The sequence below is a fragment of the Alligator mississippiensis genome, chromosome 2 (assembly GCF_030867095.1).
Source record: "Alligator mississippiensis isolate rAllMis1 chromosome 2, rAllMis1, whole genome shotgun sequence".
Classification (NCBI taxonomy): domain Eukaryota; kingdom Metazoa; phylum Chordata; order Crocodylia; family Alligatoridae; genus Alligator; species Alligator mississippiensis.
In genome coordinates, this window is record NC_081825.1 from 119,378,817 (window position 1) to 119,399,847 (window position 21,031).

Genomic DNA, 21,031 nt, shown 5'->3' on the forward strand with positions numbered 1-21,031 from the left:
TGTGGTTCACTTAATATTTAATGGTTATGGTTTTCTCTAAGGTCATGTGTATATCCTTTTTCCCCCTATAATAAATCCTGTTTTAGTTGATCATTGTTTGTGTGTGTGTAAATTTGTTTGCATCCAGTTAATTTCTTTTTCCCCAGGCTTCTGGGTGGGGGCTCAAGCCAGATTTAGAAAGCTGGTGTTAAAGCCCTAAATTTGAACCAGCTTCTTATTATTGGCATCCAGGGCAGGCTTACATTTGCATTACGTAAAATGTATGATAAAAAGTAAAAAAAGCTTAGTTGTCAGTAGAAAGATTGCAGGTTGTCATAAAAAAAAATCTTGGTTGGTAATCCAGTTCTAAATATTCAAAACTATACTACATTAGCCCCTTAAAACATTTAACTCTTAGACTTTTGCTGCTCTTGAATTCTCAAGATCTTTCATAATTCTTCAGAAATGCAGGTATTGCCTTTTTAAGCCAGAAATCTCTTCATACAAAGACGTGTTAGAAGATATGCAGTTTTTGCAGTTTTGTGGTGACTGTGTGGCCGAGGTGGTTTTTATAGGATTAGTCTCATAGTGATCAGAGTGTGTTGGGTGACACTGGTTGTAGAACTTGACTTTCTGCTGGCACACTGATAGTAGGACTGTGCAAGGCTCTGAGACATCTACACTATTCTCTTTTCTTTGAAAGCTTCTAGTCATTCATGATTGCCTGGATTCAGTAATCTCAAAAAATTGACTCTAGAATGCCTGTCAAAGCCCATCTTCTGACAGAAGTGACTTGTTACATCATGGGTATTCTTTTAAGCTCATGTTATGTTTCTTTATTCTATGCTAGTTCCCTTTATGTTTAGACTGGTCTGGTAGTTGTTATTTTGGACATCCTGGTGTATTTCCTTCTTTGTCTGTTTTTTACAGTAGGTTCCTCCTCGAAGTAATTCCTGAGAAGAAGAATCTCCTACTTTCAGAGAACTATATTTTTAGCTGCTCTTTGTCTGAGGGTAGGTTAATTTTGGGGACTTGGATAGTTGGCTGTTCCTCTGTTCTACAAAAAGTCTGTCTGATAAATTCTTTGTTCATGTCCTCGTAACCAGTGTGTTGGATTACGTTGCTTGGGACTGTTATGAACTAGTTGGCAGGCTCATCCACTCATCTATCTCTTGCTTGTGTAACTGAGATCATGCCTACATGTAGTGGTGTAGCATAAAATACTTACCCAGTTCTTATCTAATACATAAACAGTTTGTCTGTAACTGTGTTGAACTGGTTTAGCTCAGCAGTTGTGAAGCCATTGGAAAAGATAACATACTCTGTGGCAGGTGCTGTTGGTATTAGCAAGCCTCTCTTTTGGCTGAGGATCTAAAGACTTTCAAGAATGTGCTTACTCAAGAATGGCCATCCCTTAGCATTCAGACACTTGGGAAAAGGCTATGTCAAATACAACTGTTCCTGTGTCTTTATGGGACTGTATATATTTCCTCTTTCTTTTGCAGGGGGATTGGAGTATAGAGTATGGTGGTGTAGCCCTTTAAAGGATGCCAACTGGTATTGTTATGAATTTAGCCTTATCTTCAGTTTCCCTTATTTTACTTTCCTCAGTAACTAGCAGTCTGGACTCACCATGCCAATTCTCACTGGCTGTGTTTTTTAGGCCATGTCCCTTTATTTATTTTCACTACAGTTTCCTATGAGACCCCTTTCTGGAACTATTCAACTAGGAAAGGCTATCAAGTCATCCATGTTCAGATTTCATTGGATCTTTTGTCCCCAGCTAACACCTTTGAAAGGGATCCGAATATTGATGGCATGATCTTAAATACAGATCACAGAACAAAAAAGAAAGAGGGAAAGGAATTGATAATCAGCACAGACCTAGTAGCAAAACAAACTGTTTTCCAAGCTCCAAACTTGAATTTTGCATATGCTGGGATTAGAGAATTGGGAGTTATGGGAGACTTTAGAGAGAACTGCAAGTACCAAAGCAAGAAGAGATCAAAATATTTATGAGGATTTAAGGATTTTTAAAAAGTAATTTGCAAAAACTGATCTCTAATCAATCAGGAGATACCCTGGTATCCTTTCCAGTTTGTTTTCTCAAGAAATTAAATATTTAAAGTAATTTGGGTTCTATTGAGAGAAGCCATATCAACTGTAAATGTATATTGCTTTATTAGTGAGTGGATGTGCACATTGATTTGCCCGTTTTGAGCATTTAAGTAGTAACTACCTAGTAGCTAACTGAACAGAGGCACACCTGTTCCACATAAGACAGGGTTTTATGGTCCCTTGTGTGTTTAAACACAGCAGGTTTAGGATCACTGTCATTTGTTTCTTTATTGCCCAAGGCAGCTGTATTAGAAAAAGTCTTAACAGTAATTCTTGTTTTGTACAAGAGGAAACAAGCTTTTAAAATTAAATTTAAAAAACTCAAAATAACTTTGATCTAACCCAATCTACCAAAGTTGCCTAACAAGGAACGTGCTTACCTTTGTGAGAGCAGTTGGTCAAGAACTTGTGCAATACTAGTCACACTAGGAGTCTATTTCTGATCTCTGCTCCATCTGGTTGTAAATCAGGAGTAGTTGCATTGATGGCAGTACTGTAATACCAGCCTATATCTGATGTGTGATCAGAATCAGACTGTAAGTTTAACAAGCCTGTTCTGTTAATCCCTACATCATCATAAAGTAACATAGTGCTGTCCTTAATGGGAATAGCACTGAATCAGCATATAGATGTGGGTAAGCTCCAATCATCACAGCTGGGGGAAAGGTATAGGAGGGTGTCTGTGAGCTACTTTAGCTGCTCTCTGATCCTGCATCCTGCTGGGACCTCATTTTACCCCTCATGCAACTATCTGTATGATGCAGTGCAGCACCATGTAGAGATACTGGAGCATTAAATGAGCTACCTTGGGTACCAGAGACTATACAGCATGATGATGCTTTGCCTGGGCAAATATGCTTCACTTCTCAGCATGGCTAATTAACTGAAGGAAGTGCTGTGCTACCATGGCAATACTTTTTCTTGTAACCTGAGGTAGTTTTGATAGCTTTGTTAAGCACTGCATTGTGCTATGTAGAAATATCTTGAGAGAAGCCTCAGGGCTGCTGTAAACAATCATCTGCTGTGGCTCTCACATAAATATTCCACTACCATAATTGCTGGACCACCGCTGAGATCATGTGAATTTGCCACTTATACCAGGGGTTAATGTGGGGTTGTGTAATCCTCTCTGTGCTGCCTCATCTATTTAGCCACATGGTTTTATGGCGCTTTTGTGCAACCAGGGACCACAAAATGGGCACAAGGGGACCAGGATTTGGTCTGGCATGTTGTCCTTCTATCTAATAATAATGTGGATACATCTAATAACAATGGTGGATACATCCTCAAAAGACTTTCTAACGTTCTGCTAACCATTTGTTCTCCTGCTTCTTTCTCACTATCAGTTTGGCATAATTCCCAAGGGACAACAGTGCAACACGATTGCCAAACAGAAGATATTCTGAAAATCATTCTTGGAAAATTCTTCCAGCTGCACTGAATCAACTTATATATATTTTACCTTCCAGAAAGAGCAAGAAGTCCAGAATGAAGCCTTGCATGGAATGAAGGAAGAGAACAAGCTTCTGAAAGAAAAAAATGCTTCAATGACTAGAAAACAAGAGCACTATGAATGTGAAATAAGTCGCCTTAATAAGGTATGAACTTAGGGAGGGCCATTTGATAGGAACTCCTGCTTTAAATGTTTTTGCACCTTAATGCCTGTCATTATTTCAAGGCTTTTTGCAGCTGGCTACTTATGTAGCATGGAAGTTCATGAATGTTGAAGAGAGAGGGCTTTCTTAACTATCCAAGATGTGCATCTTTTGTGCTGCTGTGGTTTCCCTAGCAGTGGGCCTTTTAGTCACAAATCCATGTGCCTTACTATAGGAAGATATGGTTAGGAAGGGGCTTACCTAAACCTGTATTTATAGCGTAACACTTTTGGCAGACAGTGGAATTTGTGCTTGGAAGAGGAATATACATTTTTGTAGACCACACTTCAGACCTCTCTCACATGTTCACCTGTGCTGTTGATTCTCTGCCCACGTGGGGTGAAATTTCCTTCTGCCTGAATAAAGAAAAAAATAAGACAAATATCACTACATCAGCAAAGGAACCAAATGAGACTCATGTCAGTGCTCTCTGATTCTCTGACTTATCATTCATTCATCTTCATCATTTACCATCACAGAAAAGTCTGGCCCTTTGTCACTTTAAAAACAAAGATGCACATCCTAGAGCAGGTTTTCAAAGGGGGCTTCAACCTGGTCTCAGTATATGCACATGTGAGGTTGCAGTCGCAATCATTTGCACATGGATATAACAGATGTTTTCACTCAAATTCAATTTATTTGCTGGTAGAAGGTGCTATGAGTGCTGATTTCACAAACCAATTACCTTAGCTGTATGTATCTCTGTATGTAGTTTCATGAAGCTTTCAGGTCATTTTTGAAAATATGGGCCTGTGTCTGAGGTGTATTTGTGACTAAGAACTCTTTTACATACTTCTCATGCTTCCATCTTACTTGACTACCTGTATTTTTAGAATTATTCAGCGATTCAGGAGAAAAAGGCAATCTATTTTTACAGAAAGGGGCAAAGCAATAGACATAATTTTGTTTAATCTGTAGATTGAATAAAGCAGTGGGTCTTTTCTAACAATTCTGCATCTCCTGGTAAACCACAAAAACTTCCTGAGGAAATGCACTGCTCTTAAAAGTTACTGCCGTGTAATTTTGTGTGATGCACAAGCAAGAACACCATGACGTACAACATTCAAAGCAAGGAAATTACAAGTTTTCTTACAAAAGAATTTAACTGAACTTGTGGTCTCAAGCTCTGTTTGATATATTTCGGCAGGACCTGCTTGAAAAGGTTGCATAATTTCAGTTCCAAAGGTTTCGTGTCTAAAACAAATTTCAGGTATTCCATTTTAGTCTGCTTTCCTGTAATCTTGTGGGCTAGAACTAAGAAGAAAGGGGGTAAATGTACCCATGTCGTAAGAGCAGTGCTGCTACAGCTCTTACCAAATGGCTCTTACCATTGCTCTGTCACACAGTTAGTTAAACGGGAGGGGTGGTGGCAGAGAGGAAGACAGAGACAGAGAAAGATGCTCTTCCTGGTTTTCCATGTATCATTCTATAAATATTTCACTACTATAGAAAAAAACATAAGATTGGAAGGATATTATGGGTCACTGAGTCTAGTCCCTTATTATAAATAGTCACTTCTGATAATATTATTTAAAAAATTATCAAGCTGTTTCTTATAAAAATCAGTTAGGTTGTTGCTCCAGTGTTTCTCCAGGGAAACTGTTCTAGAATCTTTGTACTTCTAATGTTTACAAACCCTCTTCTGATTTCCAGCCTAAATTGATTCCTGGTCAGTTTAAACTTGTTTGCTCTTCTGGCAGCACTGTCCTGCAACTGAAATAGATGCTCTCCTTTCCTGGGTTTTACCCTGCTTGATACAGTTATAAGAAGCAATTTATCCCTCCCCACCCCTTGACTTATTTTAATAAGTCAAACAAGCCAAATCACTTAGTCTCTTCTCATAGGCCAGGTACAAACATTACACTTACTAGTATAAATGGCTGGAAACCAGTCTATACTCAGAACAGAAGTTTGGCACACAAAACCAGTCTATACCCATAACAGAATAGAAGTTCAGTACACATAGACTGGTTTAAAAAGGGCAGAATCCAGTCTAAGGATGCCTATACATGTGCAGTGAGGCTGCTCTGATGCACTGTAATTATAGCATGTTGGAGCACACGCAATTAATTTAGGTTAATCAAGTCTGCTGGAGTGTGGTAATTACCATGCTGTAGCAGACCTCAGCATCATCAGTGTGCCCATGGTGAAAAATGGCAGTGGGGACATTTTTAACTAAAGCTTGTTCAATGAGCTTTAATTAAAGCATTTCTGACACCATTTTTCAGTGCAGGGATGCTGATACACATGATGCTCTGGGCACTTTAATTAGAGCAGCTCTTGAGGCCTCTCTAACTAAAGTGTCCCCCCCCCCCCCCCCCGAGCACGTCTATAAACTCCCTAAGATTTGCCCCCCACCCCCCTCCACCAAGAAGTATGTTCTGTTTGCTACCAATCTAAACTATGCCGCTAATAGAAAACCGCATAATTTAGGTGGATTCTGCCTTGGGCTTTTTGAATATCTGTACCTAGCCATAATGTAGTCTCCCCATTCTCCTAAATATTCATGTAGCCCTTCCCTATGCCTGTTCCAGTTTGATTTCCTCTTTTTAAAAAAAACACAGAGGGTTAAAGCTGTGCACAGGCAAAATTTTGTTAGGAGCTTATATAATGGCATAAGTACTTGCGAGTTCTTATTAGAAGCACTTGATTTTGTACATTCTAGGAGTACATTAGTGTTTATTTAATTTATTTATTTATTTTATAACCATGACACATGCCTATCTTATAGTCATTCTGTGATCAACTAATACCAGTATTCTTATGCCATGGCTTACTGATCAGCTCCCAGTTTACAGAAGAATTCTTATTATTTGCTCCTATGTGTATGACCCTGTACTATATCTATGTATGTATCTATCTATCTATCTATCTAGATATAGATATAGATATAGATATATATAGTACAGAGTCATACGATCTATCTATCTATCTATCTATCTATCTATCTATCTATCTAGATGCCTTATGGGCATCCATTTCTTCCTCTCTGATATTCTGATCCTAGTATCAGAGATACCTCCTAATTTTTTTCCATTGGCAAATTAATTAGCACACTTTTTTGTGCCCATGTCATTAATAAAAATATATAAGCAGGGGACAAAGAAAGAATCAGTCTCCTCCTAGTACACACTCTTTAGCCAATTCCTTATTTTGATTATAATACATGTACTAATACCAATCTTGTCCAGCTTAACTAATAATTTTCCAAGTGGGAATCATATCAAATTCTTTCCTGAGGGTGAAACAGGTTAGAACTAATGCCAGTTCCTTTATCCAGAAAATCTGTTTTCTTATTAAAACTATTAGGTTATGTTGGCATCATCTACATTTGCTAAATCTTTGTTGCAGTTTTTCATTTTTCATTAACTACCACGTCTACTTCTTTTTTCTTCAAAATGTTTTCTAAACTGCAACATACCATTGAGGTCAGAAAAAGGATTTTTCTTGTTCTCTGATTTTTCCCCTATTTCCTGAAAATAGGAACTGCATTAGTTCTTTTCCAGTAATGTGGTACTGCCTCTGATTTAATAGAAGAAGTACTTGGTACCAGAACAGCAATTTCATATGCCAGTTTTCAGTATTCTGGATGGAGATTATCCAGCTTCCACTGATATGATCACGTTAATCTCTAAGGTTTTCTTTTTCCTGGCTTCCTTGGAAATAGTAATTTCCATTTTTATATACTTATCTTTCTAAAGTTATTTACAATATACATGCTGTTTCTCCACTTATGACATACTAAGACAATGATGCTCAACCTTTGGCCCGTTGGGCTAAATGAGTGGTGTGGGACCAGTCTGTGGCTCAGATCAGGTGTGCACACCTGGATCCAGATTGTACTGCCCCCACCTAGTCCTGCATTCTGGGACTGGTGGCCTGGGACCCTGTGCTACCTCCTCCCACTCCTGCATACTGAGAAAGGGGCCCTGACCCTATGCCACTTCCACGAGGCCTCCTGTGCTGGGATCAGGCCCTGTGCTGACTTGTATGTCACATCTAGCACGCAGGACCAGGGCATGCAGGGCTCTGTATGGATCAGTGGGGAGCCTGCAGGATAGATGACAAGGAGCTGGGGGCTTCATCTGGCCCACAGGCTAGGCGTTGAGCACTTCTGTACTAGGAAATTTTAACAGTGCAGTTCCCATTCACCTCTTCCACCTGTGTGCAGTGAACCAATGTAGTGTTAGCATAGGATTGAGATATAGAATATGTTAGAGTGGGTGCTGTCTAAAAGACCAATAAAAGCTGGGGTATTTTTCAGCAAAATCCAAATGGAAATGACAATAAAGTTTATGTATCCTGGTATCTGAATTATGAATGGAGACAGAAGCCATATAAAAACTGGGGAGATGGAGAAACAGTACTTCCTCAGAGAACAATGAGATAAGGTCATATTTGAATTAGAGAGCTTGAACTGCGGTGTCCAAGTGTCTTGTCAGCAAGGTGCAGGTGTATACCACATGGAGAGAAGGAAAAACAAAACCAGATTTCAGCCACATGCATTCCCGGCATCTACTCATAATGCACCATATGTGAGAGAAGGGCTTTCAGTGGAAATAAACCATGAGAGCATGCTAGCTTTCAAATGTAGTATGAATCCTGTAAAACTTTACCAAGTCTCTCTGCTTTCTCATCCCACACCCATAACTCCAATTTGTAATTAATTGTAAGTGTTCTTACAGGAGTATGTATCTTAGGGATACTAGTAAAAAACATACTAGTCATTGGAGAACAGAGAGATGAGATGGATGTTTGGTTCTACATGCATATAGCAGTGAACATCATTTACAAAGTGATTTATCCAAACAACTATGACTTAGGAAGGCATGTGGCCCCACAAAGCATAACACGATGCAGAGAATCTACAGTTGTATTTGTTTATTGTCTCATCTTTGTTCTGATTCATACATGAACCTGCTCCTACATGTACAGTAGGGGTGTAGGAAGCAAGCTGTACTCGATTCTGATTCTGATTCTGCCTGATTTGGGGCACAGTAATTCTATTCGTTGATTCAGATCACTGTCCCAAATTGATTCGGCCAAATCTGCATCAGAAGATTTGATACTGATTTAGAGAATCAGCAATTCAGCTGTAGACACAGCTTTAGATGTTTTTTCTATATACCTCAAGATACTAGGCATGGCTTGTGAATGCTGCGATGGTGGGGCAGATCGAGCATCCCACAGGAGCACCAGGGAGGGCAGGGGGTTGCATGCTGGGCGGCAGATTTTCAGTCCACTTCCGGTACTTCTGGTCCACTTCCAGGTCCACCGCTGAGCGCACAGGGGACCCCCACCCCTGCACTCCCTTAGCTCAGCGATTGGCTGCAGGGGGACCTCAGATGCCCCCCCAGACCCAGGAGGCACCAGTTGCCAAGCCAGGGGGTGAGGGAAGGGTCCCCCGCACACTCTGTGGCGAATCCAGAAGTGGACCAGAAATGCTTCTGGTCCACTTCTGGGTCCACCGCCAAGTGCACTGGGGACCCCCCCACACTCCTGTGGGATGCTCCATCTACCTCATCATCTCAGCCTTCATGAGTCACCTGGTAAATTGAGGTATGTAGAAAAAACATTTAAAGCTGTGTCTATGTCCAAATCATCAAATCTCTCTGAATCGATTTGAAGGGTTCTGATTCAATCCAGAGAGATTAAAGGGTCTCCTGATTTGATTCAGATTCAGAGATTCAGCCGCTGAATCGGACTGAATCTCCACTGAATCGAATCAGCAACCGAAGCTTCGCACAGCCCTAATATACAGTATAAATTCTTCTGGTACTTGACTAATCTCAGTCTGAAACTGTGCACTCATTAGGAATAATCTGGAGCCCAGCAATCAGTCCAGGAGTTTGTAGTAGATTAAAAATATTCTCCCTTCTTCATTTTTGTTATGTAGGAGATTTTTGTATCAAACTTTCTCTGTTTAATGGAAGATGAAGCACATTATAATAACTCTTGTATAACACTATGGACATCTGTCCTCTTAGAAGCCTTCTTATGTCTCTTCTGGTGCTCCCCATACCCTCGCTTTTTAAATCTGTCCTAAGTCCCTTATGACCATGTATGGAAGCCAGTGAACAGATTGCTTGAGGTGGATGCCATTATGCATACTTAGGAAATTCATTCAGTTAAATAGTGAGTGGGACCTCTGAGAAGCTCATGGGAACTTTCTGATAACAGTCACTTGACATCACTCAGCATAATTCAGACAAGAGGGAGTTTGAGAGGGTTAGTGGGAATTATCCTTTTAAAAGGAATAGTGAGGAAGTGGTTTCTGTGATTAAAGTTTGAGCAGGACCAGTACCAAATGGCAGATGATCATGTCAGAATAAATACAGGAAACTGTAAAGCTAGTAATTATGGGGAATGATGAGAAATAATTATGGGGAATGGTGAATAATAATTTTAAGATGACTTCAAAACCATTTGTGGGGTAAAGTTAAGAATAAGCTGAGGAAAATATTACAAAATACCTTGACAGAATTTGCTTGAAAAAGAGGAAGTATAATATACCGCCCTCTGTGTGTGTGTGTGTGCGTGCATGCACATACATATACACTATGTAATCAGGATGCTCTCTAGTGGCTGACCACACGAAATGCATAACCTCCTGCATTCCCTAACTCATGATAGGAAAGGAAGCTGTACTTCTAATGCAAAAAATCTTTGGTTCAGCTCTTGCTATCGCTAAGATTTGTCAGATAATGGCTGAATAAAGGCAGAAGGGAAACTGCTTCTAAGTTTCAGAACCCAGCTCGGGTTTTTAAATTTTTTTCAGTAGTTTCCAAAATTCTGATTTGCACATGGAAATAACATTTGTGAATGTAAACTGGGTAGAAATGCAGGTGCTCAGTTTGCATCTGCAAATGTTGTTTACATATGCAAATCTGAGTTTCCAAAATCCTAGGCCCCTAAACATAAAGGTTGCAATGCATGCACTTTGAAAATATAGGCCTAAGAAATAAATGTATTTAGTCATACAGTTCATACCTAGTATGTACCCTATAACAATTGCACATTAAAAATAAGCCTGGACTTGCTTTAAGCTGTTCAGTCAGAGATGCAGATGTTTTAACTATTAAAAAGGAATTCATTTGATGTGGCAAATCCCAATTCTGGACTTTATTGTTTTATGTTGCAGGCCCTACTGGATGCATTGCAAAAACAGTGTTCATCCTTTCATGTGCCTCATTTGGACAAGTCTGACAGAAACTGCAAACATGAAGAGATGAGAACTCAACTGGAAGTTCTCAGACAGCAGGTGAGAATATCTGAAAATACACCTGACCAAATCTGATGCAGTACTAATTTTTCCCTTCTCTAAGAATCACAAATTCTCTGTTGTGATTAATGTAGATGGCAGGGCAGTGTGGCACCTTAGAAAGTAACTTGTACAGAGAAACACAAGCTTTGGTAAGCTACAGCATACTTTGTCAGATGCTATATTAGACTGTAGCCTATGAAAGGTCAAAACTCTGAATGAGTTAGTGTATAAAGTGTCACACTGGCCTGCCTTCTTTCTAACTGCAGACCAACACAGCTAACTACCTCTCTCTGGTTAATATCTTATCCTATATTTGAAACTCCTCTAGTCTCTGGTATACAAGTTATGAGTATCTGTCTACCTATCTATCTGTCTACTGTATCTATCTCTGTCTGTCTGCCTGCTGTTCAAAATGCTGTTCTTACAGCAGTATGAATGGTAAAATCAAGTCCTGGGCCAAGGACCAGTAAAAGGCCTATTTACTATTAAAAACACCAGCATATGTGAAATGTAGAGGTGCCAGGGAGCTATGCTTTGGGACATGCCATGCTTACTCTGCATATAGTGCCTTTCTAATCAGGACTGCAATAGTCATCATACTGTGGTACTGTGTATACACTGATACGCTCTACTGGTGTTTTACTGGGGTTGTATAAATGTATCCTAAGATTTTCATAGGCATTGTGCTAGCTGTCTTCTCCAGGCTGAATTTTACCCCTAATCACGGGCAACTAGTGCCGCCTTAGTCAGGGGGGGCATGTGCCCCCCCCAGCGACCAGTCAGCAACCAGCCTGATCTCACTGACTGGGGTGGTGGTGCGGGGGGGAGAGGGAGTCCCCCTGTGACTAATCGTGAGGCAGCCGATCATTGCGGCCACTTCCGGAAGTGGTTGCACCCACATCTGGGAGTGCCCTGGTGCTCCCACTCCCTGGCTGGCACTTGCGGGGGCAGCACCAGCACTCCCACCTGCCTCCACTGCCCATCGTCTAAGTGGTGGGTGCGGCCAGTCAGGGGGTGCACCAGTGCTCTCAGGGGGTGCACATGCACCCCCATGCACCCCCTATACATCACCACTGCCCCTAATGAATAATTCATTCCACGATGGGTATCGATGCTGTTGATGGGTCACTGATGAGTATTGATGCTGTTGACTACTTTTTCTCTGCTCAACTGACAGTGTTGAATTATGTAAGGATCTTACTCTTGGAATGCAGAAGTATAGAATACCTTGATATTCCAATTGCTCTGAGGAATGAAGCAGGGCAAGGAAATTCATAACCTGTATGCCAGGGACAAGAAAAAAAGCTAGATTTCATCTGCATTGTAATCCTCATTTTGAGGAACAAAATACTTTTCTTCTCATTGCTTTCTCTTTCTGTAGTGTATAGAAACAATTTTTTTATTAGTACTTTTCAAGTTAATTTAAATTTTAAGCCTCTCATCCTGTATAATGTTAGAATCAGTCATATCAACACACAAATGGACATGATCAGAAGCTCCATGGAATAAAATACTTGTTTCTGTCACGTTTGACAGCTGAGCCAGACTCCACTCTCTAATATAATGCATGCCAAATGCTGGAGAATAGAATCTTTCACTTGATTGTGCAGTGTTGAATTATTTCATTCTGCCAGACAGTAAAAGAGAATAAAACATTTTTCAAAATCCTCCTGGGGAAGAGTTTTATGAATGCATCTTTTTAGTTGTATAAATCAGTACATTCGCTCTGGACCTTTCCTTGTACACAAATGACCAGAAGACTCTAAATTACTTTACACAAAAAGAAAGTATAAGCAGCAGCAGCAGCAGCAGCACAAAATCACTGTAAATGACCTGCCTATGGGACTTGATGGCAAACTAATAAGACCAGGTCTCCATTCCCAATGCTGCTTTGCTGTGTCTGTTAAAGTAGGCTAATAAGCTTGCATTCCTTAAGAGGCAGACATCCAATTGCTAGTTTGGCCATCAACTTTGTTTCATAAACCATCAGTGAGATTTAGGTAACCATTAATTTGGCCTAGATTAGTAATAAAAACCTATTGGTAAAAGTGGGTGTATTCTATTTCCAAACCCATTACCTATCTACTCTCTAGAAGTAAAAATGATATACAAAATTATTTTGATTATGGAATTTCCTCTTTGAATGCATTCTGTGTACTTGTTTGAAATTGTATTTAAACAAAACAAACAATATGAATGGATAAAATCCATAATTTTCACACTGCTGGAATACAAATGACAAATCTGAATAATTGCAGGTACAGATATATGAAGAAGACTTTAAAAAGGAGAGATCGGACAGAGAAAGACTTAATGAGGAAAAAGAAGCACTTCAAAAAATTAATGAGAGATCACAGTCCCAGCTGAGCAAATTAAATTCTCAGGTATGACTCAAAAGAAAGCTACCATTGCCAGTACATGTGTATTTTATTTTTATTTTCTCACTTTCCATACAAGGCTTTCTGGCTTCCATTAATTGACATTGGATTTATGTGAGGTCACCACCTGGGATGAAATCATTCTGAAGTAACATTTTAGGGAGATGAGAAATGATTAGAGACTTCTACCAAATTGAGTAGATGAAGGGGCACTGTTCAAATCTCTCTCAAATAAAAAGAACAAAGGAAAAGGACACTGTTTGTTTTGTTGGCAAGGCATTTGGTATAAAAACTATAGTATTGACCCAAGCATTGAAATAAAGTTTGTAATGCATAAATTCTGCTCTCAGCCGTGTATGACTCCAACATAACTGAGAACAAAATTTGCCCCACTGAGCAAACCTGAGTCATTCAGGTTATTGCAAAATCCTCTTCAATGTAATGTTCTGATTACGGAGATTCAGGAAGTTGAAATGAAACATGGCACAAAACAAAGATTCAGTTTTCCTACCTACCTCTTAAAAACAAGAAGCCACAGTATCTTCTGTCTGACAGAATTGTGCAATGTTTTGCAGTAAGTAGCATCATTATGGGATATACTTTGATAACTCCTCTTCCTCCTTGATTTCCAAAGAGGAAATAGAAATATTAGCTGATTCTTAACCAATTCATGCACCAGTAGTAGCAGGAGTCACAGGATCTTAAAGCAGCAGGGGAATATCTTGCAAGGTGCTTGAGTGCTTCCTTTGATGAAGCTGATTGCCTTAGGCTCTTATTCACTTTAGCGATGAGGGCAGTTAGCATATCCTGCACATGTGAAAATGTCCATGGATAGAGATTTCATAACTTCTTTAGGTAGCCTGCTTCAGGGCTTGACCACCCTCAGAGTCAAAAAGTTTTTTCCTAATCTCCAACCTAAATTTACTTTGCTTTAGTTTGAGGCTGTTGGTCCTAGTCCTGTCCTCTACAGCCACAGAACAAAATCTATCTGCATCCCCTTTGTTATTGCCCTTCAGGTATTTGAACTGTTATCATCAAATCCCCTATCAGTTTTCTCTTTTGCCCACTAAACCCTAGTTTAGTGACTGTAAAATGATTAGTGACAGTGCAGAAAATGCCAGAAAGAATGGTGATTTTTCACGCAGGGGCATTCAAGCATATGGAAATAGCAAGGATAAATGGCATGTAACCAAATGTCTTATGCTTGTACATTGTACACATGCACACACACTAGGATGGCCAGACACAACCCCAGAATACAGGACATCCCATTGGTGAGGGGTGGGATCATTGTCCCCCTTGGTCAATCAGCAGCAAGGGGTGGGGCCACCACAAAAAGGCCACCTCCCTCCCTGCCTGGCTCGGAACCCTGCTCCTCCTGGCTGTGCACTGCCCTTCCGCTAGGCACAGCCAATAGAATCAGAGCCAATAGAATCATGAAGACAAATGATTGACATGTATTTCCGCCAATTAACTGAAAAACAGGACTTTTAGCAGGCCATTCCTCATTCAGAAATGGACAAGGGACAAAGGATTTAAAAGCAGATGGTCTGGCATAAAACAGGACCAATGGCCACCCTAACACTCTCTCTCTCCCTCACACTCTCTCCTGCCCCCGCTCCCCCCCCCCTGCAAATAAATTGCTTGTCAACCAAAAGAGATCTTTTTTTCTTCCCTTACAAACACATTGGAGTTATTCCAGCCGTAGCAGGCAGAAGCTCCAATGTGAGGTGTTGCACTTGGATATCTTCTGTGTTTTATGAACAGTTGCAGTAGTACCAGTTTTGGGACTGGAAGTCAAGATGGTTAACTTATCAAAGTGAAAACTTTATTTCTTTACAGATTAAAGCATGTCTGAAAGAAAAAGAACAACTAGAGAAACAGCTAAAGCATCAGGTCTGTTTGCCTCTTTGTACCTTGGTTTTTACATTTAAATGTAAGGTTCAAGATTTCTGTGAGTTGGTAAAGTAAATCTCCACTTCTAAACCTACCAACTTCTCACCCTGTAGAATGAGAGCCTTTGAACTATCCCTTCAGAGGCCAGTAAGACTATACAGGAGAGTAAGGGCTGTAGGATCAGCTGTTATGTTACATTTTCATACTACGTTTGTTTCCCTTCTATAGAGCAGTTTCTCTATATAAATGGAGATTTGCTAGAGAAGTAACTTCTATTGAGTGACTGGGACTTCTGATTTATTATAAATGGAGCTTCTCTGCTTCCGCATTCACTGGTATACAATTCACCTGTAAGCAGAAGCTCTGTCCAGTGTCCCAACCCCCTTTATAAACATGTTCCACTGTAGTTGCTGTGGTCTGAATGTATTCAGTTAAGTGCCTGTGATTTGATTAGAAAATATTATTGAAAGGTCTTGAACATGAAAAGTTCTATGTAGATATGTACTTAGTCTATATTATTAGACCAAATTGCGAGGTTCTGTTTCATCTTTTTATCCCCTTTTGGTCAGTCCCTTCTGAGGCAAACTCCTGAGCTTCACTGAACTTCCATAAGGCCTGAGAAAAAGCAGAGCAAAAAGCTGTGAGGATCTCAGTACTTAGCACTGTAGTTACTACTGCAACCCAGTCTCCATGTTAAGCAAGTCTACAAGCATTTAACACTGAATGAACCATGAGAATAGCAGAATGCTACTGTATGTGACAAGTGTCACCTGGGTCTAGAACACCCCAAAGATGTGTTTTCAGGGCATTTAGACATTATGAAAAATTGTAGACACTTTGGCCTTGTGCCTGGAGGAGGATTGATCAGAGAAGATATATCTTTGTTTGTTAACCTTCTTAATAGGCTAAATTAGAAGCATCACAATTAATTGTGTAAATACTGATTCATCTTTACGTATGGTTCATTTGTATGAGTATTCTGTTTTATGTACTAGCAATGTAGTTTATTTTTTTTAATCTTTTTCCTGCAGACAAAAGTTCTTGCAGTACCAACTGAAAGGCACTGTATCCAGCCTCAAGTGTTCCTTCCACCTTGTGCTAACTATGGAAACTGTGGATTATGCCACCACTACCAAGACCCTTGGTTACACACAACAGTACGAGGCATTCATGATCAGCAGCAGCACCCAGTAAGTAGGATTTCTGTCACTTTCCATTTCCCTGAACAGTGGTTTTCCCAGAACATGACAATCACAATGATTAATTTCAGGCTGTCCCTCAATGATCTCATAAGGTCCTCTCCAGCCCTACTATCCTATGATTCTATACACATATTTATCTCTCAATTCATTTTAGGATCCAGATCAAATCTTTCCTTTGTTTCCATGATCTTGAGCTAGCCTTAGTGATCTCTCTTGAGTTTGCCTCCTTGCCTTTCTCTGCACAAATCACCAGTCTGCCTTTGATAAATCTATATTGTTTGCTCCCTGTTTCTCCTCTATCAGGTGCTGCCCTGAGCAGATCTCAGCCAAGCTTATATCAATTTGATCATCTGAATTTTACTGTTACAATTGAGCCTTTAGCAATTTTATGCTTGCTCCAAATGCAGGCTAAATATTTAAGACTCTAACAATTCTTTATTATATCCAGAGTGATTATTTTACGTTTGTTTTAGATAATAGCAATGGAAAATACCTCATTAAAATAAGCAGGCAAGAAGTTTGATTGCAACTAAATATTAATGAGTATGTACTTTTACTTTTGTCATCTTCTTTGTCTTCTCTGAATATTCTTAAATAAGTAAGCTATATTTATAAAGACAGATTTGATCTCTGAGGGGTGGAACATATTCCAGACATTTAGAATAAATGAGGAGAGTGACAAAAGCAAAGTTCAAAATCCTGGCGCTCTTGAGTTCAATGGGATCATTCTGCTGACTTCTCTAGAAATCAGATTGGGCCCTAAAAAGTTAGTTGTCTACTATGTTGTATTTCTCTGGCTGATTCAGTGAATGATCATCTTCATTTGTGATGACCTGTTGGACTTGCAATGCCCCCATCCACATAATCAGAGCAATAAAACTTTATACAAACCACATGGTCACATATTTTCTGGATAGCATGGCTGTATTTCGTGCACATGGGCAAGTTAATGGCAGGATGTGAAACTCTTCTATAAAGTACAGAGGGGCAAATTCCACTCATCTTTATTTATATTGTGCACTATCTTGAGCTATAGCTGATTTGATTTAGGTGAGATCACTGGAGAAGTAAAGCTCTACTCGTGAATAAATGCAAAAATCCTGACTTTAAACACTTTAAGAAAATATATAATTTTCTTATAGTAGATCCATCTCTTGTGAAACTATTTATATAATTACATTTTCAAGGAGAAATTAAAATAAGAGTAAACTAACTTGAAATGCATGTCATTTTCATTGTAGATTCCTATAGTGATGTTACATACTAAGTTATGTTTATCAGTGTAATTATAAATTAGTTTTACAAATTGTGACTGTAGGCTTTCATGCCTAGAGGAAAAACTGTGGACAAGTAGATCAATTTAAATATAATTAAAATATGCCTGTCTCTCTGTTTATCAGAGTTGTAAATATCATAGAATGTTTTTCACTGTAGTTGGACTCTGTCCTAGATTACTTTGGTTTTTCCCTCCAAGTTTTCATCATCTGTGTTTCTAATTCCACAAGGAATCCCTGTGTGTATAAATTTTACCATTCCTAACTGGGTTCTGGGAAGAAGTAGTCAGATTCTGATTGGTTGCCTTGAAATTCTCATCTTTGTGGCTTGAGTTTGTCTTTGAAATTCTTTTCCAGTGTGAGCATCATGTTGCTCTTTTGAGTTCTTGTCAAGTCCCTGAGCAATTTGTCAGCAATGAAAAAAGGTGTTGGGATTGAATGTGTTTCTTGATTTAACATATGTAATACTGTGTGTTTTCTGTGCTTTTTGCATTTTTGTTCTTTCTTCATGTTACTCCTTTATGTTCCTTTCAAAATTTCCAATAGAATAATTTTTATTTTGTTGACATGAAATGCATTTCTTCCATCCTTAGGTAGCTTTCAAAACTAATATAAATAGGTAGAAGAGAGAAGAAAATAATTAAGTGAACTGCAGATTTTGTAAATCCAATAAAAAGAAGCATTAGAGCACATTTTTAGTGTCCTAAAACCAATAGGACAATTCTTGTATTTAAAGTTAAGCACATATTTAAATAGTTTGATTCACGGCCTGCATTGGCCTGTCTTCCAGCCTAGAAATATTTAAGAATTCTAGGATAAGGTATAAAACATGAATACCATTTCTTGTCTCAGGGAAAGACAGACACTTGTATTGCTTAGGCTTTCTATGACTTCTCAGTAGGACCAAGATTTGCGAAGTACTATATTGAATAAAACCTAAGTCTAACTGCTGTATAGTAAGGGTAGGGATAGAGCCTAAAGGTGTCTGGGGAGGGATGTTTGCACCCTGGGTCAGCTGTTTATCACCTGTACAGTGAGCAATCTGAGTTCATCAGCTTGTCAGCATGTCTGTGATCTCAGCCACTATTTTGATGTGGCTTTGAAACCCAAGGGGGTGAATGCCATACTTGCTCACCCCCTCCCTGTTCCTTGCCACCAAATTTGGTGGTAGGCAAGGAAGCAGGGGATGGTCTTGCTTTGAGCAGGAGGTTGAACTAGATGAACTCCTGAGGTCCCTTCTAACCCAAATTTTCTATGATTGTATGATTCTGGAGCTATGCTGACAAGCCAGTTAGCTCTGAGATCTCACTGCAAATACACAGCTGAAAGGGGGCGTCATCTCCATCCTGCTCCTGGACCTACTCATGAGTAAGTATAGAACCACATTTCCTTTTTTCCTTCTCTATGCTAAATATTGAGGTTTTGGCATGGCAAAATCATCTTGGTAGCTGCTTCTTTTAGAAAGGGGAAATATCTATTAGAATGATTCCTTGTCCCATAGTAGTTTCTTGATGGCACATGATACTTATTTGATATGATAGAAGTATTCATGAAATATAGTGGAACAAGAGGAACATTCCTTTGAGATCAAGTTGTCAGCATGAAAAGCAATGCTGCAAACCCTTTCAAACTGGAATACCATTACCTGTCATGTCAGTGATGCCATGATTCTCTTTGTTCTTGAGTGCTTACCTTCATGATCAAAATTGTGATGGCTGACAATGTCTTCTGGTGCATTTCATTTCTCCCTTTCCACTCCTCCTTAGGTACAACTTTATAGACTTTTGAAAACTGCAGTGTTAATGTTTGGTTTGATTTGTAAGGTCTAGAAAGATTTACACTGGCATTTGTAATGAGCACAGCATCTAATCCACAAGTCATAAAGAAGAAAGCAAACTGAAAAACTCAATTAGTGGAAATTTAGAGCCAAATACAAGTTATTTTGTAAATTACTTTTGTATGACTAATAAAAAACTTCATTGTGTAATTATTTTTTAATAGGTTACTATTCTTTTGTTTGAAGTGTCTATGAAGCCCATATTGCTGTAATAATGTTTTATTGTTCTTTTCAGCCAGACTATCAGTGGTATGTTCCTGACCAGTTTCCTCCAGATGTGCAGCACAAGGCAAATGGTAAGACAACAGCTGTACTGAGCATATTTAGAATTGACTTTTTTTACTGGGGCCTTTTTGGGATATTTAGTAAATGTCCATATCTGTTGTATGCTCACTGTAAGGTTTTGGCCTTGTAGGGGTGTAACTGGTATGTCTTGGCAGTTCTAATGTGATCATAGCTATGCTGTAGCTTTCAGCTTTGCTGAAGTTCTTAAAACACCTCTTACATATTTTGGGATCACATAAATGCCTCATTAAACTCCTAGTAACAACTTTAAAGAAAAGAGCTAGTCTTCAGAGCTTCTGTTAGTCAAACCAAGACTACATTTAACATTGTATGTAACATGGGACAGAGATGGGACAGGTGTTGGAAGGGAGCCCTATTAATAAAGTTCAAGCCTTGGGATTTGGCTTCACTTTATAGAAAACCTGCTAGTGGAATCACCATTTCTTCTCTTTGAACTAAGTAGCAGAGACATCTTTGACATCACTGCTGAACAAAACTATGAATCAGAAAGCCTAGACCTCTGCTCTCTAAACGGTTAAAAATGTCAAGAATGGAGGCAGTATCATTTTAAGTGATCAAAAATACAAAGTTACTCTGAGGCAAATGTATCTACATACAACACTGAAATTTGGATTTGACATTCCAGAAAGTACATGGGTATTGAATCTTGGTTCACACCTTTGTAAAGATAAAGACTAGACAAACAAATCAGACCTTGTTTTGCATTCCAAGTGCCTCCTCCTTCTCTTTCTCCTTAGACACTCACCTTACCCACTGTACAGAAAAACAATTGTGGGGAGGATGGTATACAAGGCATTATGTCCTCCCATACTCTCGTGTCTGATGACCCTTTTGTATAAATATTCTCTCAGGTGGCATAATGCCATCATCAGCTATGAAGTAATGCATAAACCAAATTTATTTAATATCACGTGTTTACAGTGTCATATTTATTATTCTGTATGGTATGGCTGTTGTAAGATTGATAGGAAGTTGCTAAAGTATCTCTCCTGAACAATCCAAATGAAAACATATCTGGTCATCTATTCTTCAGCAAATACGTGCAGAAGGAGGTGAAAATATCAATATCCATTGAAATGCATGGACAAGTATCCTAAATTATGGGGCTGGCTCTTCCATAGT

At 39.2% G+C, this 21,031-nt stretch overlaps 1 protein-coding gene across 1 annotated transcript in view; it reads left to right on the forward strand.

Moving 5' to 3' along the window:
* The window catches only part of TNIP3 (TNFAIP3 interacting protein 3), a 139,156-nt gene that overhangs the window by 104,446 nt on the left and 13,679 nt on the right, over nt 1-21,031 (forward strand). Inside the window, exons 8-13 of the mRNA XM_059722089.1 lie at nt 3,567-3,695; nt 10,894-11,013; nt 13,275-13,400; nt 15,237-15,290; nt 16,322-16,480; nt 19,839-19,899. Of these exons, the coding sequence (XP_059578072.1) occupies nt 3,567-3,695; nt 10,894-11,013; nt 13,275-13,400; nt 15,237-15,290; nt 16,322-16,480; nt 19,839-19,899 (649 nt within the window). The remainder of the gene's footprint in view (nt 1-3,566; nt 3,696-10,893; nt 11,014-13,274; nt 13,401-15,236; nt 15,291-16,321; nt 16,481-19,838; nt 19,900-21,031) is intronic.